General features: G+C 43.0%; 1 protein-coding gene across 5 annotated transcripts in view; it reads right to left on the reverse strand.

Annotated features, from left to right (window-relative positions):
• Positions 1-24,051: 24,051 nt before the first annotated feature.
• LOC135558777 (zinc finger protein 521-like) overlaps positions 24,052-27,270 on the reverse strand; it is a 166,090-nt gene continuing 162,871 nt past the window's right edge. For all 5 annotated transcript variants that reach the window (XM_064992901.1, XM_064992900.1, XM_064992896.1 and 2 more), the window contains one exon: positions 24,052-25,836. In XM_064992901.1, coding sequence (XP_064848973.1) covers positions 25,807-25,836 — 30 coding nt within the window. In that variant the 3' untranslated portion in view covers positions 24,052-25,806. The remainder of the gene's footprint in view (positions 25,837-27,270) is intronic.

Genomic DNA, 27,270 nt, shown 5'->3' on the forward strand with positions numbered 1-27,270 from the left:
ACGCCCATGATGCACAGCTCACTGCCCATGATGCACAGCTCACTGTCCAGCAATGCTCAAGCTGCGCAAAAGCCTATCTCTTATTTTACTTTGTAAAACAATGTTCGCTCAATAGGCCTATTTAGAAGTTGATACAATATGTTGGTAGCCTATAGCAGACAGATTAGTCTTGTCTTTTCAGCAGGAGCAATTTGCTTTGCAACCTGTGCTTGAAATATTGTGGATGGCCTGTTTTGTCTTCACTGACAGTTTTGCTGTGTGTTCCCGACTGTGGGCTTTGCCTTGTTATTGGGCCACACACAATCCACAGCGAGCCTAATAAAAATCAACTAAGCTATTGATCCTCTGTGGCTAAATTATAGGCCTACTCATGGTGTAGTGGGCTATTCTGAATTATTTCATTTCTTTCTGAACAGACAGCAGTAATTCTATAACTTTGGCAAATGTATTTCAATCGATCAGGGGTGCTGCAGCACCGGCCGACAACCTTCCATCTATGATTCTATAAGGAAATACACGACGAAGTGTTGCTGCGCATAGGCTATTAGCCAACCAAACCGAATATTGATGATGATGTAAATCAAGTGTTAAAGCTGCAATATGCAACTTTTTAGGATCGACCCGACCAAATTCACATAGAGAAATGTGAGTTATCGATCTGTCATTATCGTGGAAAGAAAGTCGAGGAAGCTGTATACCTGCTCTATGTGCTCTGTTTCTATGCTTTCATAACCCCTTTCCTGAGAAAGTTTCAGGAGTTAACACCTCAGAAGCCTTTCCACACAAGCGTAAGACATTAGATACAATGACTTCATGCTGAACACTTCTGTCCAATGACCAACATATTCAGTCCTGACGCCAGCAAAAGCAGGAATTGTACCTGTAAATGAAGTATAACTTACCTGTGATTCAAGGTAACATAATTATTGATGGTGAATTCCTTAAGAGACATCTAAGTACACAGACGTAGTTAAAATTGCAATAGATATAGTATGAAGGCCAAAGCACCTTGAGGTGGACAATGAAAAGGGAAAATAAAATACAGCGGAATGGCCAGACTCAAGAGGGAAACGAGGCCATATCCTCCTTCACCCTACACATGGCCTGTGTGACCTGTCCTCCTTTGAGCTTGGTGATTGACCAGAGTCGCTGATGTGCATCGTTGCTCCCAGGCTGTTCACGTATCGTCCAACTGAAAGTTAAACCACAGTCAATATTTCTTCGGCAGGAAAAAACTGAAATAATTTAACGCTCAATTTTTTTTTCTGCCATTTTTCCCCTTTTCCATATTCCTTCCTTCCTCTTTTCCTGGACACAGTATTTCTTGACTGGAGCTTAAATAATTCCATTGGAATCCTCTTAGGATGGGTTCCCAGCACTTGGCAATTAAACAATTACATGTAATCAGCATGGGGCGACGCTTCCAGTCACCCTCATTTCAGACGTTGATTAAAAGCAATTCTGCTGTGGTTATTGCAGACGACTTTATAACACTGCGGTTCACATAGGTTTACTGCATGGTGATGTGAGGGGTCAGTTTGAATGGCATTATGGCAGGTTCACTTCACTGGTGGGTGAAACAGGAGGAGAGCTGTTTTTTTTCTCCTGATAACTAGAGGTGAAATGACAGATTCACAGTCAGTAGACGTGCTTGGATTGTCCTGTCCCTAATCAGACATGGTTAAAGAGCAACTGCCTTTAAAAAGCAACGAATCCCTTTAAAAATGGCCTATGTGGCTTCTATGTGAGTCAGAAACAGCTATTCTAGTGTCATAAAGTCTGTCTCTTCTAAAACAGAGTTTGGAACATCCGTGCGTCACAATGGGTAAATTACGTTTGGGTTTTGATTTGATAATGTACATTTGATTTGATGATGTACACGCCCACTAAATGGGGTGAACAGCTGCAGTGATTTCTTTCTATCCAGTAGCATAGACAGTGAGACAGACCTGCTCAGTAATTTTACATAAGATAACACATCACACATTTTTAACATGAGAAATACTGCACCATACTCCTTGGTTAAATGTAAAACTGTGCAACTAAAACATTCTCGGCAAAACTGTCAAAATAATTACAGATTTCTTGAGTTATCTAAGATTAATTCTGTGGATTTTGAGGAAGTGAAATAGGCTTCCACGTCTACAGTGTCACATTGGGGACAAACATCATTAACCAAACGCGGAATCGGTGTCACGTATTCTCCCTCTCCGGCCTCTAGGTCATCAGGCTAATGATTATCCCGCACACCTGTCACCATCGTCAAGCACACCAGTGCCTCATGACACTCACCTGGACTCCATCACCCTCTTGATTATCTTCCCTATATCTGTAACTCCCCTTGGTTCTTTCCTCAGGTGTTATAAATGTTTGCAAATGTGTAAATATATATATTTTAAAAAATGAAATACCTTATTTAAATAAGAACTCAGGCCTTTTGCTCGATGCTCGAAATTTAGTTCAGATGCATCATGTTTCCATTGATCATCCTTGAGATGTTTCTACAACTTCATTGGAGTCCACCTGTAGTAAATTCAATTGATAGGATATGATTTGGAAAGGCACACACCTGTCTATATAAGGTCCCACAGTTGACAGTGCATATCAGAGCAAAAACCAAGCCATGAGGTCGAAGGAGTTGTCCCTAGGGCGCCAAGACAGGATTGTGTCGAGGCACAGATCTGGGGAAGACTACTACCTTTTTTTTCAGCATTGAAGGTCCCCAAGAACGCAGTGACCTCCATCATTCTTAAATGGAATACGTTTGGAACCACCAAGACTCTTCCTAGAGCTGGCCGTCCAGACAAACTGAGCAATCGGGAGAAGGGACTTGGTCAAAGAGGTGACACAGAACCCAATGGTCACTCTGAAAGAGCTTTAGAGTTCTTTTGTGGAGAACCATCTCTGCAGCACTCTACCAATCAGGCTTTCATGGCAGAGTGGCCAGACGGAAGCCACTCCTCAGTATAAGGCACATGAAATGCTGCTTGGAGTTTGCCAAAAGGCTCCTAAAGACTCAGACCATGAGAAGACTGAACTCTTTGGCCTGAATGCCAAGCATCACGTCTGGAGGAAACCTGGCACCATCTGTACGGTGAAGCACGGTGGTGGCATTATCATGCTGTGGGGATGTTTTTCAGTGGCTTGGACTGGGAGACTAGTCAGGATTGAGGGAAAGATGAACGGAGCAAAGTACAGAGAGATCCTTGATGAAAACCTGCTCCAGAGCTCTCAGGACCTCAGATTGGGGCGAAGGTTCACCTTCCAACAGAACAACGACCCTCAGCACACAGTCAAGACAACGCAGGAGAGGCTTTGGGACACATCTCTGAATGTTCTTGAGTGGCCCAGCCAGAGCCCCCAGACTTGAGAGACCTGAAAATAGCTGTGCAGCGACGCTCCCCAATCCAACCTGACAGAGCTTGAGAGGATCTGCAGAGAAAAATGGGAGAAACTCCCCAAATACAAGCTTGTAGCGCCATATAAGAAGACTCAAAGTTGTAATTGCTGCCAACGTTTCTTAAACAAAGTACTGAGTAAAGGGTCTGAATACTTATGGAAATGTGATATTTCAGTTTTTATTTTAGACATTTGCAAAAATGTATAAGAACCTGTTTTTGCTTTGTCATTATGGGGTAATGTATGCAGACTAATGAGGGCAATCTTTTAGATGAGGCTGTAACGTAACAAAATGTGGAAAAAGTCAAGGGGTCTGAATAATTTCCGAATGCACTGTATACCTTGATTTCTCAGCTGCTTCTCAAACTGGCAGAGAGAAGTAACCGATGGAAGCATTGCAGGAGAAGGAACCTCAGATCTCCTTGAGAAATAGCCCCTTTCTCCATGTTTCCCTTCTCTCCTGTCTCCTACATCCCCTCTCCTCTGACTCCCCACTCCTGTCTCTCCTGTCTTCCCTCTCCCCTCCTCCCTCTCCCCTGTCTCCCCTCCATCAATCAATCAATCCAATGTATTTATAAAGCCCTTTTAACATCAGCAGATGTCACAAAGTGCTTGTACAGAAACCCAGATTAAAACCCCAAACAGCAAGCAATGCAGATGTAGAAGCATGGTGGCTAGGAAAAACTCCTTAGAAAGGCAGAAAACTAGGAAGAAACCTAGAGAGGGACTAGGCTCTGAGGGGTGGCCAGCCCTCTTCTTGCTGTGCTGGGTCGGGATTATAAGAGTACATGGCCATTAAGACCAGAACCTTCTTCAAGATGTTCAAACGTTCATAGATGACCAGCAGGGTCAAATAATACACAGCACCATTGAGTTGTAAAAGAGGTCCAGACCCATCGTACTCTACTCTAGTGTCTCCCCTGTCATCTGTCTCCCTTCTCCCCTGTCTCCTCTCCACAGCACCATTGTAATGAGTTGTGACAGGGTCCAGGCCCAGCGTGCTACTCTAGAGCAACACAGGGGCCTGTAGTGTTAAGACAGTTGCCCCACTGGCTCTCCGGCCCTCTTAATTAGCAGCTTCCATCAGCTGGCAGTTGCAGACAGACAGAGGGCTTCAAGCATGACGGAGCCAATGTATAGCTTTCGTTGTAGGAGCTAGTTCACAGTGCACTAGATCTCTGTTCTTTATAGGTGGATATATCATGTGTGAGGTGAGGGGTCAGCTGGTTTTATTTGATTAGTCAATTGAGGATAGGTTAAAGTTATTTGTAGGACATTTACCATTTGTTTCAGATGGAGAAATTCAGTCTGTTGTTGTAAAGGGACAGTGAATTGAGCTTGAGTCCCGTGCCAGACAGAGAGACAGAGATATGAGTCAGACATGAGTCAGATACAAAAGTATTTATCTCAAATATAGGTAAAAACCTTCCTCTGTGAGTCCGGGAATGTAGCCAAAAGTATACTCAATAGCAGTATAATATCGGCGCTGTAACAATACTCTCTTCTAATGACATTCTCGCAGTAACTCCTTGCCTCTACATGTCACGGGGGAGAGGCGCTACAAAAATGATAATTACATGAAATATACATAGAGAATAAAGGGAGCATGTTTACATAACCAGGCCCATAAATATCTGACATTGTTCTCCGACTCCTTTTAAGCTGATCTCAGAGGGATGCCATTTTAATGACATGATGGTTTAAAGAGATGCTGCTCCGTCTCGTTCCATATTTAATTAACTTTTGCTTTTCTGACGAGGCGGAGAGAGAAAAAAAGAAGAATGAAGAAAAGCGCGATCGAGACAAACACGATAGCGGAGGATCGACAATAACAAATAGCTGAGAGAACAGAGAGTGAAGCGGAGGGAGCACAGAGACCTTGTCACGCTTTTGTGAGCTGTTTACAATACAAGATATGCAAGAGAGGAGAGCGGCGGAGGGAGAGAGAGAGAGAGAGAGGGGTTAGGAAAAGGGGAGATAGAAAGAGGTGAAGATAGCGAGGGAGAGAGAAATAAGAGCGCTAAGGAGAGAGGGAATAGAGCGGAAAAGAGGGAGCAATGAAGAAAATTAGGGTGAGAGAAAGTAGGGAATAGAGAGAGTGAGAGAAAATGAAAGACAGAAGCAGGGGGAGTGAGGCCTTTATGTCCCACGAGGCACCATTATAGAGCATTTCCTAGTTCACCAATAAGCACAAGACATGAAGGAAAACAAATGACAAACTAACTGGTATTATGAGGCAATGCGATTAGCTCCCATTCTGCCCCACCTCAATAAGGCAAAACAAACAGAGACAAAAATAAGACAACAAAAAACATCTCAATTGTAGTGTTAGGGCCTACCCCCCTCTGCAGGTAAAACATTCAATCAAACATACTGTATAATACCATGGAATGAATGATTCAAGTTGCATTAGCCCGAATACAGCTAAACCATACCCTTTCTATCTTCAGTATTGCTGTGTCTGTCTTACATTCTCTATCTACAGTATATATGCCCATATTAGTAAAGTTGTTGTTTTCTTGCTTGGCTCTCTCCTACTCTCCCACTCACTCAGGCTCAGAGCAGAGGCCATGCGAAGGCAAGTCATCGGCTCTTCCCTCCTTTGTCCACCCCCCCCCCCTTCCCTCCCGCGGCCCTGATGGCTAATGATCCCCCTGCCTCCTGAACTGGGAGAAGCTGAAGGTGAGTCTCTCCCTCCAGTCATCATCTCCCATCCGACCACACTGCCCTAGCAGACCCAACAAGACAGCCAGGCACTTAAAACAGGATTACATTTTTCATTCTCCAAAATGAATTAAACACCAAGCAATGAAATATAGACTATGTGGGGTCAAACCCACAGGAGGTCTCTTGGCACCTGCATGCCAGTGTGATGGGAAGGTAAGGATAAAGACAAAGAGAAATGTGAGAGAGAGCTGTATATCAATAATGCGGCGTACATACAGCTAGCTAACTGTGTAAGTGGGAAGAACACAGCTCAAGAGTAAGCTGAACTCTAGATCACATAGGGCCAAGCGACATCGATATCTCCAATAAAATCAGTTCATTTAACATTATGATGGATCGTTGTATTACAGACAGTTGAGGTAATATTTGTTATACTGTAGTAGTATTGTAGTGATGCATCATAGTGCCTGAGCTGTCATGTGTATTAGAGGAAGACAGCACATGGTGTTGCATGGGGCTGGTGTTTCTCTGTCTGCCAAGCTTCTGTGAATCTCCTCCAAAACACCATGTACTGATATTAGATATTCACAGCTACACGTTTTTTTTTCCGTCCAATTATCACCTGAGACGTTGAGATGTTGCGATATTTTTGTTCTTGCCATCCACACTTCTATAGGCCTTAAGTTTCTATATGTTTGTTTCAAGTCAATGTGATTAGTCTTTTTTTTATTTTTCTTTTCTTTTTTTCTTTTTTAATGTTAATAAGGCTTCCTGTAAAGATGGATCTCACTGAGAGCCAATGACCCTCAAGATCCAGAAGAATCTAACAAGATGGCTACACGTTCTACCTGGAACTTGTAAGTACTACATATAGGAGCAAATACACATACACAGTAAAAGGGAAACTTTTGTCAATGTTATGTCCACAGATTACCTACCTATATAAGTAAGATATTACAACAATCTTCTTTTAAAGGGATACTTAAAGATTTTGGCAATGAAGCCCTCTATCTACTTCATTTCAAATCACTATTTATAGAATGTTTCTACTTTGATGATGTCATTGGGTGGAAATGTTGAACTTTATTTAGTTTAAATTATTTATGTTTAAATGCGCTGTTTTCTCATATGTAGACACTGCTATGGTGCTGGAGATAATGAATATGAGGTTGAAAAGTGACGAAATGACCCCTTTGAACACAATTCAATATCCAGTTGGTCTACAAATGAATAACTGATATGTTGGATTCACATATCCATCTTAACCAAAAATCTAAGTTTTTGGTGAACAGCTGAGGGATGGGGCTGGAGAAATGTCACTTTATTTTATTTTAAATTTTTATTTCACCTTTATTTAACCAGGTAGGCTAGTTGAGAACAAGTTCTCATTTGTAACTGCGACCTTGCCAAGATAAAGCATAGCAGTGTGAACAGACAACACAGAGTTACACATGGAGTAAACAATTAACAAGTCAATAACACAGTAGAAAAAATATACATATAGTAGAAAAAATATACATACAGTAGAAAAAATATACACATATACATTGTGTGCAAAAGGCATGAGGAGGTAGGCGAATAATTACAATTTTGCAGATTAACACTGGAGTGATAAATGATCAGATGGTCATGTATAGGTAGAGATATTGTTGTGCAAAAGAGCAGAAAAGTAAATAAATATAAACAGTATGGGGATGAGGTAAGTAAAATTGGGTGGGCTATTTACCGATAGACTATGTACAGCTGCAGCGATCGGTTAGCTGCTCAGATAGCAGATGTTTGAAGTTGGTGAGGGAGATAAAAGTCTCCAACTTCAGCGATTTTTGCAATTCGTTCCAGTCACAGGCAGCAGAGAACTGGAACGAAAGGTGGCCAAATGATGTGTTGGCTTTACGGATGATCAGTGAGATACACCTGCTGGAGCTTGTGCTACGGGTGGGTGTTGCCATCATGACCAGTGAACTGAGATAAGGCGGAGATTTACCTAGCATGGACTTATAGATGACCTGGAGCCAGTGGGTCTGGCGACGAATATGTAGCGAGGGCCAGCCGACTAGAGCATACAGGTCGCAGTGGTGGGTGGTATAAGGTGCTTTAGTAACAGAACGGATGGCACTGTGATAAACTGCATCCAGTTTGCAGAGTAGAGTGTTGGAAGCTATTTTGTAGATGACATCGCCGAAGTCGAGGATCGGTAGGATAGTCAGTTTTACTAGGGTAAGTTTGGCAGCGTGAGTGAAGGAGGCTTTGTTGCGGAATAGAAAACCGACTCAAGATTTGATTTTAGATTGGAGATGTTTGATATGAGTCTGGAAGGAGAGTTTACAGTCTAGCCAGACACCTAGGGACTTATAGATGTCCACATATTCTAGGTCGGAACCATCCAGGGTGGTGATGCTAGTCGGGCATGCGGGTGCAGGCAGCGAACGGTTGAAAAGCATGCATTTGGTTTTACTAGTGTTTAAGAGCAGTTGGAGGCCACGGAAGGAGTGTGTTGTATGGCATTGAAGCTCGTTTGGAGGTTAGATAGCACAGTGTCCAAGGACGGGCCGGAAGTATACAGAATGGTGCCGTCTGCGTAGAGGTGGATCAGGGAATCGCCCCCAGCAAGAGCAACATCATTGATATATACAGAGAAAAGAGTCGGCCCGAGAATTGAACCCTGTGGCACCCCCATAGAGACTGCCAGAGGACCGGACAGCATGCCCTCCGATTTGACACACTGAACTCTGTCTGCAAAGTAGTTGGTGAACCAGACAAGGCAGTCATCAGAAAAACCGAGGCTACTGAGTCTGCCGATAAGAATATGGTGATTGACAGAGTCGAAAGCCTTGGCAAGGTCGATGAAGACGGCTGCACAGTACTGTCTTTTATCGATAGCGGTTATGATATCGTTTAGTAACTTGAGCGTGGCTGAGGTGCACCCGTGACCGGCTCGGAAACCAGATTGCACAGCGGAGAAGGTACGGTGGGATTCGAGATGGTCAGTGACCTGTTTGTTGACTTGGCTTTCGAAGACCTTAGATAGGCAGGGCAGGATGGATATAGGTCTGTAACAGTTTGGGTCCAGGGTGTCTCACCCTTTGAAGAGGGGGATGACTGCGGCAGCTTTCCAATCCTTGGGAATCTCAGGCGATACGAAAGAGAGGTTGAACAGGCTGGTAATAGGGGTTGCGACAATGGTGGAGGATAGTTTCAGACATAGAGGGTTCAGATTGTCAAGCCCAGCTGATTTGTACGGGTCCAGGTTTTGCAGCTCTTTCAGAACATCTGCCAACTGGATTTTTTTTTAAAGGAGAACCTGGAGAGGCTTGGGCGAGTAGCTGCGGGGGGGGGGGGGGGTCGGAGCTGTTGGCTGAGGTTGGAGTAGCCAGGAGGAAGGCATGGCCAGCCGTTGAGAAATGGTTGTTGAAGTTATCAAAAATCATGGATTTATCAGTGGTGACCGTGTTACCTAGCCTCAGTGCAGTGGGCAGCTGGGAGGAGGTGCTCTTGTTCTCCATGGACTTTACAGTGTCCCAGAACTTTTTGGAGTTAGAGCTACAGGATGCAAATTTCTGCCTGAAGAAGCTGGCCTTTGCTTTCCTGATTGACTGCGTGTATTGGTTCCTGACTTCCCTGAACAGTTGCATATCGCGGGGACTATTTGATGCTATTGCAGTCCGCCACAGAATGTTTTTGTGCTGGTCGAGGGAAGTCAGGTCTGGAGTGAACCAAGGGCTATATCTGTTCTTAGTTCTGCATTTTTTGAATGGAGCGTGCTTATCTAAAATGGTGAGGAAGTTACTTTTAAAGAATGACCAGGCATCCTCAACTAACGGGATGAGGTCAATGTCCTTCCAGGATACCCGGGCCAGGTCGATTAGAAAGGCCTGCTCACAGAAGTGTTTCAGGGAGCGTTTGACAGTGATGAGGGGTGGTCGTTTGACTGGGGATCCGTAGCGGATACAGGCAATGAGGCAGTGATCGCTGAGATCCTGGTTGAAGGCAGCGGAGGTGTATTTGGAGGGCCAGTTGGTCAGGATGATGTCTATGAGGGTGCCCTTGTTTACAGATTTAGGGTTGTACCTGGTGGGTTCCTTGATGATTTGTGTGAGATTGAGGGTATCTAGCTTAGATTGTAGGACTGCCGGGGTGTTAAGCATATCCAAGTTTAGGTCACCTAACAGAACAAACTCTGAAGCTGGATGGGGGGGCAATCAATTCACAAATGGTGTCCAGGGCACAACTGGGACCTGAGGGGGGTCGGTAGCAGGCAGCAACAGTGAGAGACTTATTTCTGGAGAGAGTCATTTTTAAAATTAGTAGTTCAAACTTTTGGGTATGGACCTGGAAAGTATGACATTAATTTGCAGGCTATCTCTGCAGTAGACTGCAACTCCTCCCCCTTTGGTAGTTCTATCTTGACAGAAAATGTTATAGTTGGGTATGGAAATCTCAGAATTTTTGGTGGCCTACAGTGCATTCAGAAAAAATTCACACCCCTTGACTTTTTCCACATTTTGAAACTTTACAGCCTTATTATAAAATGTACAAAATTGTTATTTTTCATCATCAATACCCCACAATAACAAAGCAAAAACAGATTTTTAGAATTTAAATGTAACATTTACATAAGTAAACCCTTTACTTGGTATTTTGTTGATGTACCTCTGGCAGTGATTACAGCCTCGAGTCTTCTTGAGTATGACGCTACAAGTTTGGCACACTTGTATTTGGGGAGTTTCTCCCATTCTTCTCTGCAGATCCTCTCAAGCTCTGTCAGATTGGATGGGGAGCATCACTTCACAGCTATTTTCAGGTCTCTCCAGAATTGTCCAAGCTCCGGCTGGTCCAAGCTCCGGCTTGGCCACACAAGGACATGCAGAGAATTGTCCTGAAGCCACTCCAGGATGCTGGACTTCTTGGCAGAGTTGCTAAGAAAAATCCATATCTCAAACTGGCCAATAAAAAGAAAAGATTAAGATGGGCAAAAAACACAGACACTGGACAGAGGAACTCTGCCCAGCATCCCGGAGTCGCCTCTTCACTGTTGACTTTGAGACTGGTGTTTTGCGAGTACTATTTAATGAAGCTGCCTGTTGGGGATTTGTGAGGAGTCTGTTTCTCAAAATAGACACTCTAATGTACTTTCCCTCTTGCTCAGTTGTGCACCGGGGCCTCCCACTCCTCTTTCTATTCTGGTAAGAGCCAGTTTGGAAGTAGTACACAGCCCTGTACAAGATCTTCAATTTCTTGGCAATTTCTCACATTGGAATAGCCTTCATTTCGCAGAACAAGAATAGACTGACGAGTTTCAGAAGAAAGTTCCTTGTTTCTGCCAATTTTGAGCCTGCAATCGAACCCACAAATGCTGATGCTCCAAATACTCAACTAGTCTAAAAAAGGCCAGTTTTATTGCTTCTCAGAACAACAGTTTTCAGTGGTGCTAACATAATTTCAAAAGGGTTTTCTAATGATCAATTAGCCTTTTAAAATGATAAACTTGGATTAGCAAACACAATGTGCAATGAGCTCCAATACAGGATTGCAGCATTGAAGATCCCCCAAGAACCCAGTGGCCTCCATCAGTCTTAAAGGGAATACGTTTGGAACCACCAAGACTCTTCCTAGAGCTGACCGCCCGGCCAAACTGAGCAATCAGGGGAGAAGGGCCTTTGTCAGGGAGGTGAACAAGAACCCGATGGTGACCAGAGCTCCGGAGTTCCTCTGTGGAGATGGGCGTAACTTCCAGAAGGACAGCCATCTCTGCAGCACTCCAACAATCAGGCCTTTATGGTAGAGTGGCCAGACGGAAGCCACTCATCAGTAAAAGGCACATAACAGCCCGCTTGGAGTTTGCCAAAAGGCACCTAAAGGACTCTCAGACCATGAGAAACAAGATTCTCAAGATTTGACTCTTTGGCCTGAATGCCAAGTGTCACGTCTGGAGGAAACCTGGCACCATCTTACGGTGAAGCATTGTGGTGGCAGCATCATGCTGTGGTGATGTTTTTCTGCTGCAGGGACTGGGAGACTAGTCAGGATCGAGGGAAAGATGAACGGAGCAATGTCCTTGATAAAAACCTGCTCCAGAGCAATCAGACTGGGGGAAAGTTTCACCTTCTGACAGGAAAACAACCCTAAGCACACAGCCAAGACAACGCAGTGTCATGACTGTCCTGATCAGGTCAGGTTACAGGAGACCACAACCCTACAGATCATCTCTCAACCCCAACAGAGGAGGAGAGATCTAGGGGTCTGAAGATGTGGAGGTTTTATGACCCCTCACGCCCATGGGAAATTTTAGGCCACAGACAAATTCCTTTTGTCCTGTTACTATGGAGAACCAGCCTCAGAACATTAAACATGAAATAAAGGGACTTTGGAACAATGGTTTCCATCAGCCACAATGGTGGTAATGACGATAGATGGAATATGAAAAATGTATGTCATTTTTGTTTTGTTATTAAAGGTTAATAGATGACGTTATTACTAAAACATTGTAACGTCAACAGTTTACCAAGTATATGTTTGATGTTTATACATTGTACGTTGTGTGGAAAATGTCCAAATCAAAGAAAATGCTTTCGTAAAGATGAAAGGTGAAGTTAGTTTTCTAAAATTGGATTTGAGTAAAATCTAGACCTTACCTTTTAACTTGGTACACCCAGAGAATTGCCCTTAAAGGCGGTTACGCCCACTTCTGACCAGAGGGTATAAAACCTGTGAGTGAAGAATTTACAGATAAGACTAAGTGACCCAAGCTGCAGCCGAGGTCTAAAAAGTCAACGAACCCAAAACGCAACACAAGTTTGAAGACAAAGAAATATTTTTCTACCCAAGCTACGGATGAGTAGCTGTGTCTAAGCGGGTGAATTCAAGTCAAACCACATAGCCTCCACTCCCCATCGAATCTTGGTATCTACATTGTTTCATTCCTAAGCTGTGAGCTCTGAGCTACAGAGCTGTCTGTCCTCAGAAGAGCCCTTCCAGAGCAAGGGCGAGGGAACGGACTCCTAAGCCAAAAGGACACTGACATCGTGAGGACAAACAAAGAGTTGCGCTGGAGAATTGCGTCATTGAGCAGCCTGATCGGTCCACGCGGAGAATCCACAGAGACCTTCCCCACGTAATTACATCATTATATTCTGACCCATAAGAGTGGGAGTTTGGGGCAAGGCTAGGGTTAGAATAAGCATAGCTGACAAATTCATCCAAATGTATATTTCTCTCGTGTACGTTCTCTTTTTCTCTCTCTTTTAAATCCCCATTTTGGGTAACATGCGCCATAGTGTGTTGGCCCGTTATACTAAGTTCTAATCAACAGCCTAGAATGTGTTTTTGTGTATGTATATCTTTTATCATAATTTTAGCTTTCTAGTAAATAAATACTCAACTAAGATTGGTATGGTATGAACTCATTGGTAAGACCCGGGTCCATGCAGATTCCCGGATTATGCGACGTTCAGAACGAGACTGTAGAGGTAACTGGTTAATTAGCAGCTGTTGTGAAATCGATATTCTGATATTCTTTGAGTTCATTTGGGAAATTGAAACTCAATAAAACACATTTTCCTATGGTGCCACAGGTTAATGAGTTAATAATTGCTTGATTCAGTTAATCACGCAATAAGAAACCTGAGCAACAGTAGTCACATTAACTAATACAACATCACGACAGCAGGAGTGGCATTGGGGAAAAGTCTCCGAATGTCCCTGAGTGGCCCAGCCAAAGCTCGGACTTGAACCCGATCGATCGAACATCTCTGGAGAGACCTGATAATAGCTGTCCAGCAACGCTCCCCATCCAACCTGACTGAGCTTGAAAGGATCTTCAGAGAGGAATGGGAGAAACTCCCCAATACACGTATGCCAAGCTTGTAGTGTCATACCCAAGAAGACTTGAGGCTGCAATTGCTGCCAAAAGTGCTTCAACAAAGTACTGAGAAAAGGGTATGAATAGGAAATGGAATGTTTCAGTTGTTAATTTGTAATAAATTATAAACAAATTCTAAGAACCTGTTTTTGCTTTGTCTTTATGGGGTATTGTGTGTATATTGACGAGGGAAAAAAACAATTTAATTGATTTTTTGATTAAGGCTGTAACCTAACAAAATGTGGAAAAAGTCAAGGGGTCCGAATACATTCTGAAGGAGCTGTTTATGACTTACGAGTATGGTTACAATTCATTTGCTCTGTTATACCTACCCTTTGGAATGACTGATAGCAGCAGTGAATCTATTTAATTATGAAGTGTAGACTGTTAAAGGGTCATTCACATGATAGCACATTGGCCATAGTCAATGACAAATATCGAAGCTAAGCAAGGCCTGGTTAACACCCTGGCTGGGAGACCCAAGGGAAAGCTGTAGTGAAATCAACTGTTCAGTAGGAAGTGTTGCTCAGCCTTCTGTGTTTTAACCTTAGAAATGTATACCTGAAAATGAACATTTATACACAAGTATTGTGTTTTACATGTTGACTTCCAAAAACAATGTGTAATCTTTAAGGCAAGCATTTATTTTGTGGAAATCACATTGTCAGAACATACCATTTTCTTATACTATTAATAGATGACTCATATAATTCATATATTTTGTTTCAAATGCGTAGTGGGCGGGAAGTAGTTTGGGGTAGGGGGGCTGCGATTTGGGGGATGCAGATTCAAATGTTTTGCCTGCGCTGAAGACGTCTGCTAATACATGACTAGTAAAGACTCTTTCGTGAAATTGTTTAACAAAATGTATTTGAGTCTGACTATTATCTGTAGAAAACATTTCATTCGATAATTATTGTGGAGTATAAGAACACTTCCTTGATATACCTGTTTTTTTCCCAGTTTCTTGAAATACTTTGCAAATGAAACTTCCCTGTGGGAATTGAACCCACAACCATAGCATTGCAAGCACCATGCTCTACCAACTGAGCTACATCATCACATCACAAAACTCCTGATGTCTCAATGTACTCAATTAGTGTATTGTGCGTTTCTGTCTTCACGGTGATGGAAAGTCTGCAGGTACAAACCTAGATGACCAGCCTATGTACAATACAGTAATGTACATTTACATTAAGGGGTTTGTAAGGATGGTAAATTAATACTGCACAAAAAGTGGTTATTTTCTATGTTATTTGATCAAGAAAATTATTTGATGTGGATGTTTTGTGTCTTTGCCCATAACTTTGCACCTTTTGATGTAAAAGTTTGAGGACAGGATTTTGTTCTTTGATTCCATTAGGATGACAGTCGCAGAGAGGGGGATGGGGCAACAACTCTTACAATTCCAACTATTGAATCCTGCAAGATACTGTTCTTAATTATACAACCACCTTTTTTTTGCCACGGTGGACATTCTGAAATAATTTTTTTGCCCTTGCTACCGATGTCTAAATCGGTCCGCTAATACTAGTGTGTATATGTATATTTACATTTACATTTAAGTCATTTAGCAGACGCTCTTATCCAGAGCGACTTACAAATTGGTGAATTCACCTTCATATATATTACCATTTTGAGAGGATGCTCAGCACCCCTACTTCCTGCGGCTATACTCAAACGTCATACCATATATACAGTGCTGCTTGAAAGTACATGAACCCATTTTTTGGGTTTTACCATGAAATCTTCAATAATCAGAACCAGTCTTTTTGATCTGACATAACAGGTTTATATTTACCAATACCATATTTGGTGTAGAGGAAATAAAGCATGTAGTAGAAAAACAAAATAAAAAAAGAATTAGTGCAGGTGCAAAAATAAGTGAACCCCAAGTTGTATTGGTTAACCTCTTGAACCTCTGGGGGCAGTATTTCATTTTTGGATGAAAAACGTTCCCGTTTTAAACAACATATTTTGTCACTAAAAGATGCTCGACTATGCATATAATTGACAGCTTTGGAAAGAAAACACTCTGACGTTTCCAAAACTGCAAAGATATTGTCTGTGAGTGCCACAGAACTAATGCTACAGGCGAAACCAAGATGACATTTCATACAGGAAGTGAGACAGATTTTGGAGGCGCTATGTTCCAATGTCTCCTTATATGGCTGTGAATGCGCAAGGAATGAGCCTACACTTTCTGTCATTTCCCCAAGGTGTTTGCAGCATTGTGACGTATTTGTAGGCATATCATTGGAAAACTGACCATAAGAGACTACATTTACCAGGTGTCCGCTCAGTGTCCTCCGTCAAAACTATTGCGTAATCTCCAGGTGCGTGCATTTTTCCATTTTGAACAGAGGAGAAACCAAACTGCAATGAGTGATTTATCATCGAATAGATATGTGAAAAACACCTTGAGGATTGATTCTAAACAACGTTTGCCATGTTTCTGTCGATATTATGGAGTTAATTTGGAAAAAAGTTTGTTGTAATGACTGAATTTTCATATTTTTTTTCTTAGCCAAACGTGATGAACAAAACGGAGCGATTTCTCCTACACAAATAATCTTTTTGGAAAAACTGAACATTTGCTATCTAACTGAGAGTCTCCTCATTGAAAACATCCAAAGTTCTTCAAAGGTAAATGATTTTATTTGAATGCTTTTCTTGTTTTTGTGAAAATGTTGCCTGCTGAATGCTAGGCTTAATGCTATGCTAGCTATCAATATTCTTACACAAAGCTTGTGTAGCTATGGTTGAAAAGCATTTTTTGAAAATCTGAGATGACAGTGTTGTTAACAAAAGGCTAAGCTTGTGAGCAAATATATTTATTTCATTCGATTTGCGATTTTCATGAATAATTAAAGTTGCGTTATGGTAATGAGCTCGAGGCTATAATTACGCTCCCGGATACGGGACTGCTCGTCGCAACAGGTTAAATCAAGTAGGTAAGTAGAATCAGGTGGGTAAATAATTGGGTACCAAATGAACCAATCAAAGGAGAGACCGTTAGGAAAGAGTTTGGGTGGGACTCTGATAAATAGAGATAAGAAACCTGGTCAGTTTTGTATTACCCAGCCAAAGCACACCCTGCTGAGCGGAAAGGATATCTCAGAGGACGTCAGGACGAGGGTCGTGAGAGCACATCAGTCTGGAGAAGGCTATAAAATAATCTCAAAAAGATGTAAGCTCCATCAGTCCAACTGTAAGGGAAATAGTTTACAAATGGAGAGCATTTAAAATGGCTGCACCTCTGCCTAGAAGTAAACGCCCTTCCAAAAAATCCCCAAGAGCCACAAGAACAATAATAAATCAGGTAAAAGTCATCCCAAACATAACATCTGGAGATGTGCAGACCTCCCTTGCTGCATCTCAGGTAACTCTGCATGCTTTAACAATAAGAAGAACACTGAATTGAAATGCCATTCATGGGTGGGTTGCTTGGAAGAAGCCTCTGCAGTCAGAAAATAACCAAACTGCCCGTCTTAACTTTGCCAGAGACCACTTGGACAAACCTGAAGCTTTCTGGAAGACCATTTCCTGGACCGATGAGTCCAAAATTGACCTTTTTGGTCACAATCTCTACCACTATGTTTGGCGAAAACCCAACACCGCCTACCACCCAAAGAACCTTATCCCAACAGTCAAGCATGGTGGTGGGAATGTCAAGATCTCCACTGCTTTTCCTCCTCTGGACCTGGATGACTCCGCATTATTAAGGAAACCATGAATTCTGAGGTAAACCAGGAGATTCTTAAACAGAACGTCAGACCATCAGTCAAGGAGCTAAAGCTGGGCCGAAAATGGGTCGTCCAACAAGACAGCGACCCAAACCATTCATGTAAATCTACCAAAGAATGGCTCAGGAGAAAGAAGATTAGTTTTTGGATTGGCCAAGTCAAAATTCTGACCTAAATCCAATCGAGATGCTGTGGCAGGACCTGAAGCGGGCAGTTCATGCCAGACACTACTCAAACCTCACTCAATTGGCTATAAGAAGTTCTGTAAGGAGGAGTGGGAAACAATCCCTCAAAACAGATGTCAGAGACTGATTACTGGCTACAGGAGATGTTTACGCTGCTAATGGAGGTGCCACAAGCTATCGACTGAAGGGGTTCACACATTTTTGCACACATCAAATCTGAGTTTCTGTTAAATAAACCACTTTTGTTATATAAACAATTAAAATATATCCTTTTTTTTGTTTCTGTCATTTACTTGGAATGTCTTTAATACAAATTGGGGTTTAGATAAGGATTTTATATCATTATTTTAATATATTTATAGGAAAATCATGACCAGTCATGTAGGGTTCACATACTTTCAAGCAGCACTTTATATAGGAAAATAATCACAGTCATGTATTCAATTGTGTTTGTCACATAAGTCATGTAAGTTAACACGTATACAAATACACCACTGACATACATGTAAAAGGCAAAACAAACAGAATCTTACCAAATACTTAGTAGATTACTTATTACAAATAATGTTAGTATGCCATTAAATATTCTCATTTGATTTTCATGATTATTTTCTATATGGGGCACACTCACTAAAATATAGAGTATATTATTAGACATATCAAGTTTGACACAAAACATTCACCAGAGAAAGAAGTGGAAACTAAAATACAGTGAATTGGGAAAAAAATAACAAAGGAGGCCCCTTTTCTCCCAGATTCAATTGGACATGGAGAGTCAATGACGTCCATTTTGCTGACACAGTTTTGGAGTGAAAAGATGGCTCTCTGGGCGAGGGAGCAGGAGAGTTAGGGAGCAGTGTGAGAGATTGGGTTACCCTAGACTGTCCCCACGGATTCCCCGGCCAAATGGATCTGGATCTCACGCTTGGGCGCACATATTGAATGCCATAAGAGGTCTCCCAGGTCCCCTTCAGTGAGAGGAATGCTCAGCCTAAACCCTGGTCAGTTTTCACAAAATCATTTTTCTTCCACAAAAGAAGAAGAAACGACAGTAAGGAGATGCTAAGGGAGCACAAAGAAGCAAAGAAAGAGTTCCATGCTGATGTTTGGTGTTTGTGTTTTTTGCAGAGCCAAAACAGTGCTTTTTCAGCATGCTGGATACATACCCAACGAGGTTTCATTATTATTTCATGAATCATACACTACAGTGCGCCTGTGGCAGTAGAGGTCAACAGACGAGAGAGCTTCTCCTGCTGATTCTTCTTGTTCTTGTTCAGTGCCTTCAGAAAGTATTCACACCCCTTGACCTTTTCCACATTTTGTTGCGTTACAAAGTGGGATTCAAATGGATTTCTAACATTTGTAAAACATTCATAAAAAATATAACACTAATATATCTTGATTAGATAAGTATTCAACCTCCCGAGTCAATACATGTTAGAATCACATTTGGTAGTGATTACAGCTGTGAGTCTTTCTGGGTAAGTCTCTAAGAGCTTTGGATGGATTGGGCAACATTTGCCCATTATTCTTTTCCAAATTCTTCATGCTTTGTCAAGTTCGTTGTTTATCATTGATAGACAACCATTTTGTCACGGCCGTCGTCGGAATGAGACAAATGTGCAGTGTGGTGAGCGTACATTTTCTTTTATTTGTAAAAATGTCAGCAACAAAGCAAGAAATAATAAAAATGACCGTGAAACTTACAAAGGCGATAGTGCCCCTAACAAAGACAACTTCCCAAGTTGACAGAAGGGAATAAGGTTACCTAAGTATGATTCCCAATCAGAGACAACGATAGACAGCTATCCCTGATTGAGAACCATACAAAAAATAAGAAATACAAAAACATAGAAAACAGAACATAGAATGCCCACCCAAATCACACCCTAACCAAACCAAATAGAGACATAAAAAGGCTCTCTCAAGGTCAGGGCGTGGCAGTAACCCCCGCCCCCCCCAAAGGTGCGGACTCCGGCCGCAAAACCTGAACCTGTAGGGGAGGGTCCGGGTGGGCATCTATCCGCGGTTGCGGCTCTGGTGTGGGACATAGACCCCGCTCCAACTCTAGCTCACCCCACTTTGGTGGTGCCTCTGGTGCGGGGACCCTCATCGCCGACCCCCGACTGGGAACCCTCGTTGCGGGCCCCGGACTGGGGACCGTCTCTGGGGCTCCGGACTGGAGGCCGTCGTTGGAGGCTTCGTGCCATGACTCCTCACTGGAGGCTTGGTGCCATGGGTCATCACTGGAGGCTTCGTGCCATGGATCATCACTGGAAGCTTCTTGCCATGGATCATCACTGTAGGCTTCGTGCCATGGATCATCACTGGAGGCTTCGTGCCATGGATCATCACTGGAGGCTTCTTGCCATGGATCATCACTGTAGGCTTCGTGCCACGGATCATCACTGGAGGCTTCGTGCCATGGGTCATCACTGGAGGCTTCGTGCCATGGATCATCACTGGAGGCTTCTTGCCATGGATCATCACTGGAGCGAGGAGATATATGGGCAACCTGGTGCGTGGAGCTGCCACAGGGCTCACCAGGCTGGGGAGACATACAAGAGGCTTGGTTCTGGGAGCTGCCACAGGGCTCACCAGGCTGGTTTAGACATACAAGAGGCTTGGTTCTGGGCGCAGGCACAGGACTCACCAGGCTGGAGAGACATACTGGATGGTTATCTTCGCCCTGCAAATGCGGGGCACTGGCACAGGACGCACTGGGCTGTGCAGACGCACCGGAGACATAGTGTGCAGAGCCGGCGCAGGATATCTCGGGCCGAAGAGACGCACTGGAGACCAGGCGCGCTGAGCCGGCACCATCCGCCCTGGCTGGATACTCACCCTAGCCCGGCAGATGCAGGGAGCTGGGATGTAGCGCACCCAGCTGTGAACGCGCACTGGAGACACCGTGCGCTCCACCGCATAACACAATGCCTGACCAGTACCACGCTTCTCCCCACGGTAAGCATGGGGAGTTGGCTCAGGTCTCCAATGTGACTCAGCCAATCTCACCGTGATCTCACCGTGTGCCTCTCGTGCCTGCTTAGCTGCAGTGACTCCTGGTATCGTTTTCGTTCTTCCCTCGCTACTTCCGCCTGTTTCCATGGCAGGGTCTTGTCCCCTGCCATAACCTGCTCCCATGTCCAAGATGTCCTCCACTCTCTCTTCTCCCGGGCCCAGGATCCCTGCTCCTCCTGGCCACGCTGCTTATTCCTTTGGTGGTGGGAAGTTCTGTCACGTCCGTCATTCAAGGAAGACCAAGGTGCAGCGTGGTGAGTGTACATTTTCTTTTATTTGTTAAAATGTCACCAACAAAACAAGAAATTACAAAAACGACCGTGAAGCTTACAAGGGCTATAGTACCCCTAACAAAGATAACTTTCCACCATGACAGAAGGGGAAAATGCTGTCGAAGTATGATTCCTAGTCAGAGGCAACGATAGACAGTTGTCCCTGATTGAGAACCATAGCCGGCCAAAACATAGAAATACAAAAACATAGAAAACAGAACATAGAATGCCCACCCAAATCACACCAAACCAAATAGAGACATGAACAGGCTCTCTAAGGTCAGGGTGTTACACATTTTCAGGTCTTGCATTAGAATGTCAAGCAAATTTTAGTCAAAACTGTAACACGTCTTCTTGGTAAGCAAGAAGGAACCTTGCAGATAATTGTATATTTGAGGTACAGAGATGAGGTAGTCCTTCAAAAATCACGTTAAACACTATTATTGGACATGCAATTTATTATGTGACTTGTACGATTTTTTTCCATCATGAAGTCATTTAGGCCATGACATAACATAACATTTTGCCATAACAAAGGGGTTGAATACTTTTCAGCTTTTCATTTTTAATTCATTAGTAGGGAGATTATGGGTTGTTGTGTGTGTATGTGTTATTTTAAATTCAGGCAGTAAACAAAAAGGAGTGTGAATACTTTCTAGAGGCACAGTACATGTGTGCAGACATATTATGGAGGATCAGCCCAGTAAAGCAATCTCTGTAGAGGCCGTGCAGGCCATATGGTCCAGCACTTGCTGTTGGAGACAACTGGGATCTGTGTAATTATATTGCTTTTAAACGAGCCCCTGAGAGTGCCCTTGCCAAAGCGCCCACAATGTCTCACTCTTGGGCAGGAGACAGAAAAACACATTTTTGTATTAATTTGTGTGTTTGTGTGTGTGTGAGAGAGTGCATGTGCGTAAGTGCACATGTGCGTTTGTGTTTTTCATTGCTGAGGCTGGAGGGCAAAAGGGAGGCCACAGTGGTTCCGATGATACGCCTCACAAGTGAATTTAATTAAATCATAAATATGAGCTGGAGGCCGCCACCCAATTTAACGTAATAGATGATGTGGGCCAGTCCATCTCTGGCAACGCAAAGTTCTGGACCCGTTTAGAATGCCCTTGAAGCTTATTAAAAGTGGCTGGCATGAGAAGACGCAAGCAAAGTTGTTTAATGGCTGCCCAGCTTGCGTTCTGCTTGGCAGTCAGAGGAAGGCCCAAAAAATTGTCCAAGACTCCAGCCACAGAAGCCTTAGACTGTTCTCTCTGCCTCCGCACGGCAAGCGGTACCAGTGCACCAAGTCTGGAACCAACAGGACTCTAAACAGCTTCTATCCTCAAGTCATAAGACTGCTAAATAGCGCATCAAATTTCCACCCGCTGCTGCTACCGTGAATTATCTATCCCGTTGCCTTGTCACTTTAACCCTCCCTACATATACTGTACATAGCTACCTCAATTACCTCATACCCCTGTACATCGACTCGGTACTGGTACTGGTAGTCCTTATATATTGCCATGTTATTGTTATTCACTGTGCTATTTCCTCGTGTCACTATTTCTATTTAGATTTTTTTATTTTTTATCTTTAACTCGTAAGCATTTCACTGTTAGTCTACATCTGTTGTAACACTGGTGAGGAGATCTATTCCATTCCATTTCTGCATTTGGAATGTGGTGGGATTCCATTTCATTTGGGAAAGATTGTCAGTCAGAAAAGCACAATGACGAGGGGTCAAAACAAAAGGCAGATAAAACCTCTACATCGGGTCGTACAAACCAGATACCTGATCAGCAATACGAATAAGTGTTCATTAGGTTACGGTGAAGGAGAATCCAGTGGAAGTAATTGTCCTTGACGTGCACAGATAAAGTGACATTTTCTGCCATCGTGATCAATAGTCTTGTCTGGACAAGATTGTTTCTGCAAGCAGTCAACCATCCTACAGACAGACCAGAGGGAGGTGCTATGTGTTTATATATTTTCTTGTATTGATATATAAAAACAACAAGCAGGAGAAACAGTATACGATGTACAAATTAATATTCCCAAGCGCTGACTTCTTTGATCGATATATTTCGAATCTTAATTTTGGTTTGAAAAAAAAGTGGCATTGATCATCCTATTGAAAACATAGCAAAACGTATTTCAGAATCCCACCCCAAGTACTATCAACATCTTAGTCAAATGTATACTTTTTCATGACAGACTCATGTCCCTGGTCATAAGTTATTTTTCGACTTTCTGTTTTTCATCTCATTGTTATGAGGAAACATCTGTAAAGACAGACAGATGTTACTATATGGGGCTTTGTCCCATTCAGTGCAGACATAATTTCCTTCCAGTGGTCCCCTGGAGAGCTGCAGGCTCCCTAATAGGCCTGGTGCGAGGGTGTGTGGAATGGGACCGCACAGGGTGATGGGTAATGGAGTCATTAATAACACAGACCTCCCTTAAGATCCTCAGCTGTTCGTTAGGCAGAAGCCCCAGTGGAACCAGGGGAAAGGCAGGTAGCCTAGTGGTTAGCGCATTGGGTCAATAACTGAAAGGTTGCTGGATCGAAATCCCTGAGCTGACAAGGTAAAAATCTGCCGCTCTGCCCCTGAACAAGGCAGTTAACCTGTTCCCCGGTAGGCTGTCATTGTAAATAGGAATTTGTTCTTTACTGACTTGCCTAGTTAAACGAAGGTCTAACTAGGCTAAAAAGGAAGCAATTTGATTTAAAACCAAAAAGTAAGTAAGTAAGTAAGGTTTTGAAGATGAACACGTTCATGCTGTCAAGGGCCCATCTTGTTACTTAATCAAATGAATTGATCCACACACACACACACACACACGTGAGCACAAACACACAAATGTACATACACACAAACACATGAACACACAAATGAAGGGCCGTAGGAGCCATTTTCTCATACATGTTTAATATTTTATCACATGTGCAACACAAAAATGAGGTCTGCCAAATACAGAACTCCATATTTGTACAATAACATTTGAATAACATCAGAGAAGAGAACTGTCCTTTTGCTGCAGCAGGAGATGGTGGTTAGTTTCCTGTAAACTGAGTATGAACAATTCTCAATCAAAAGGTCAAAACATTAAAGTTTCATACAAAAGTGCATCTCAGGTTCAATGAATGCAAAAACATTTACAGATGTGGGATCTTAATTTAATCACCTTGTTGTTGCAGGAAATGTCCTGCATATCAGGAAATGAAATCTTGTAATGTACTCGGGGTTTAAAAAGGCTTCTAAAGTTTGTCTTGATTTGACTTGATTTTGATTTGATTTTTCCTAACCAAAAAATGTATCAACTGCTACAAAAATGGTAAAGAATTATAATCCTAACAACAATTCACATTTCCTGTTGCTGCAGAATGATTTTCCTGCTGTAAAACTGGTCAAATTAAGATCCTACATATGTAACAGATTGATTTATATTGGTGTATAATAACGCCACAACGGCTTCCAGCTTGAGCAGAGAGCAGAGCAATGGGACACCGCAGGAAACGAGGAAGGAAGGGGATAAGTTGGGAACTCTTCAGGAGAGCCCAGGACATAAGTTTCACAAGCACATCCCTACAGAGAGACGTAATACATGTATAGTTTCCACAACAACCCCAAATCAAAATGGATGTCTTCCCCATTGCAAAAAAAAATCTAAAATACAAAGAGCTAACAAAAACGAGAAGAAAAAAATTCCAGTAATCTCCAGGCTTGAACGAGCAGTAAACATTAATAACAGAATTGTACAGGTTTAAATCAGTGGGCTGGAGATCCCCCCCCCCCCATAATGCTCTAGGAGACACAGGGGGTTCACGATGCCTCTGTTCCCGTGCCAACCAGAGGAGCTAGCTGGCCTTTCCAAATCTGTGTCACTGCTTTTGCATATATCAGAACCCTATCCTGTTTTTCCTTCTTTTTTTCTCTTCCTTTCATTCAAACTTGCACAGGCAGGAGGACCAGATTAAATGCACCATTCAGTCCTCAGCTGGTCTTCTAGAAGGACAGCCATGTTGGAATGAGACCCGTGATGTCACAATGTCAGGTTTGGTGATCAAGCACCCCGCTACCCGCTTCAGTAACGAGTGACCAGGTCAGGATAGTGTCCACATACAGGAAATGGGCACTGATGAAAAGGGTCCTGACTGACCATACCACAACTTCCTGTTCCCTACATAATAATACCCTACATTGGCACCCTGTTTCACCAACACATTGTTGATGAATTCCACCTTTTCTGACTGACAGTGGCATTGTCATTTTTTTCTAGTTCTTTTTTTGGGGACAAACGGTTCAGAACTGTACAATGGCAAATACTGTATAAGACTGCAATATAGCTGAAGTTATTAAGCAACACATGAACAATTTCTATATACAAAGATAGTTGGCCAGTTTTGTTGAAATAACAACCAGTCAAAGACCAGAGCTAAGTTTTTCTGTCCTTTTTTCACCCCTCTGTCTTTCATCCGTCTTTTTTCTTTTTGTGTGTGTGACATGTTCCTTCCCGATGTGAACTGAATCCAAAGTTCAGTGCAAAAGAGCCAGTGGGATATTGCACTGAAGGTGGCTGGAGGACCGACCGGGTCAGACATGATTCTCCTCCTCGCCATATGGTTCTCCTCTCCTCCTCAGGTCCACTGATAATCTGCCTGGTTAACTGCTGTGCTGAGTCAACATGTGGTTCTGAAATGGAGGAATAACCGAGAGAGAAAGAAAGGAATGAAATTACTGAATCAATATCAAATTCAACACAAGGACATTTTTATTTAATTCAACATTCTTTCCATTTTAGCAAGTTTGAATCCAAACACTTTCATAACCTAAAATAAATAAATAATTTTCAACATCAAGGCAGACTTTAATACTGTAGAATTCACCATTGCTTTTCAGAGGGTTAGTGATTGACGTAGTGTTGTGAGTGGTGAATGTCATGTTGTGGGTTTATGTGGCGTTTGCATTACCCAAATCCAATCAAAACCGAGCAGCAGTCAATAGTTATATGGATCAATATGTCCTGGAATTAAATATGGTTAAGTCCTCTACTGGCATGTCACTGCTGAGCTGACAATGCCTCCCTCCCTCCCTCCAACATCTCAATCCCCAACCAACAATGCCAACATCAGACCAATGGCTGTGGCCATGGAAACAACAGTTACCATGTAATACCAGTGATGGAATATATGAATCACCATATTAATAGACATGTTTACATAATGTGTACTGGAAGTGTAACTACCATAGAATAACAACAGGCCAATTACACTTGGGATTCAGATGCAGCAATTAGAGAAATGTCATATACTACAGAAAAATAAGTACAGGATTTCTGAGGATGTTTGAATATCTTTACGCACGCACGCACGCACACGCCGGTTTGGTGAGAGAGAGTGGTTGTCGCGGGGACAGCTGTGCCAGCTAGGTTTTTTTTAAAGGGAGGGAGTGTATGTGTGGACCAGGGGGGGTGTAACTGGAGTCCCTGGTGGGCTGAATCCAGGTCATCTTTTGAAGTGACTGCTAATCCCTTTAATGCAAACCACATGCCCCACTTGCTGCACCCTGTTAAAAACACGGCCTTGGACTCTCTACACTGGCACGGACAAGACACACCTGTCACACACTCATCAGCACGCATGCACGCACTGACACCGATTATGCACACAAAGAACACTGACATTCAAACACACACACATACACAAACGCTTACTCTGGGTAAGACTGAATTATCTTTGAATAAACAAAAGAGCCTGAGCCATGAAAGGTTGTGACTCCTACAGCCTTAGCCATGAAGGTGAGTTTAGCAATGTACTGACTACAGTCACCTTCAGTCTTATCAACATAGCAGCATCCCTCAGGCAGGCTAGGCCTCGTCCATTACTCTCCTCCACCCCTCCCTCTTTACCCTTTCAAGTGCCTCCATACAAAGCATTTAAACACCTCGACACCTTTCCTTTCAGCCGGAGCGATTACTTTCCGACAGGTGGGATAATAAGCTGTTTGACGGGGGGCAGGAGGGAGTGTGACCCCTGGAAGGGTTAGCCTCGGCTCGCCTGGGCCCCCGTCGGGGCCCCTGCACTCCCTTCTAAAGAGCCGGCCCTGGCCTTTCCTCTGTTTCCATCT

The sequence above is a fragment of the Oncorhynchus masou genome, chromosome 17 (assembly GCF_036934945.1).
Source record: "Oncorhynchus masou masou isolate Uvic2021 chromosome 17, UVic_Omas_1.1, whole genome shotgun sequence".
In the NCBI taxonomy this organism is placed as follows: domain Eukaryota; kingdom Metazoa; phylum Chordata; class Actinopteri; order Salmoniformes; family Salmonidae; genus Oncorhynchus; species Oncorhynchus masou.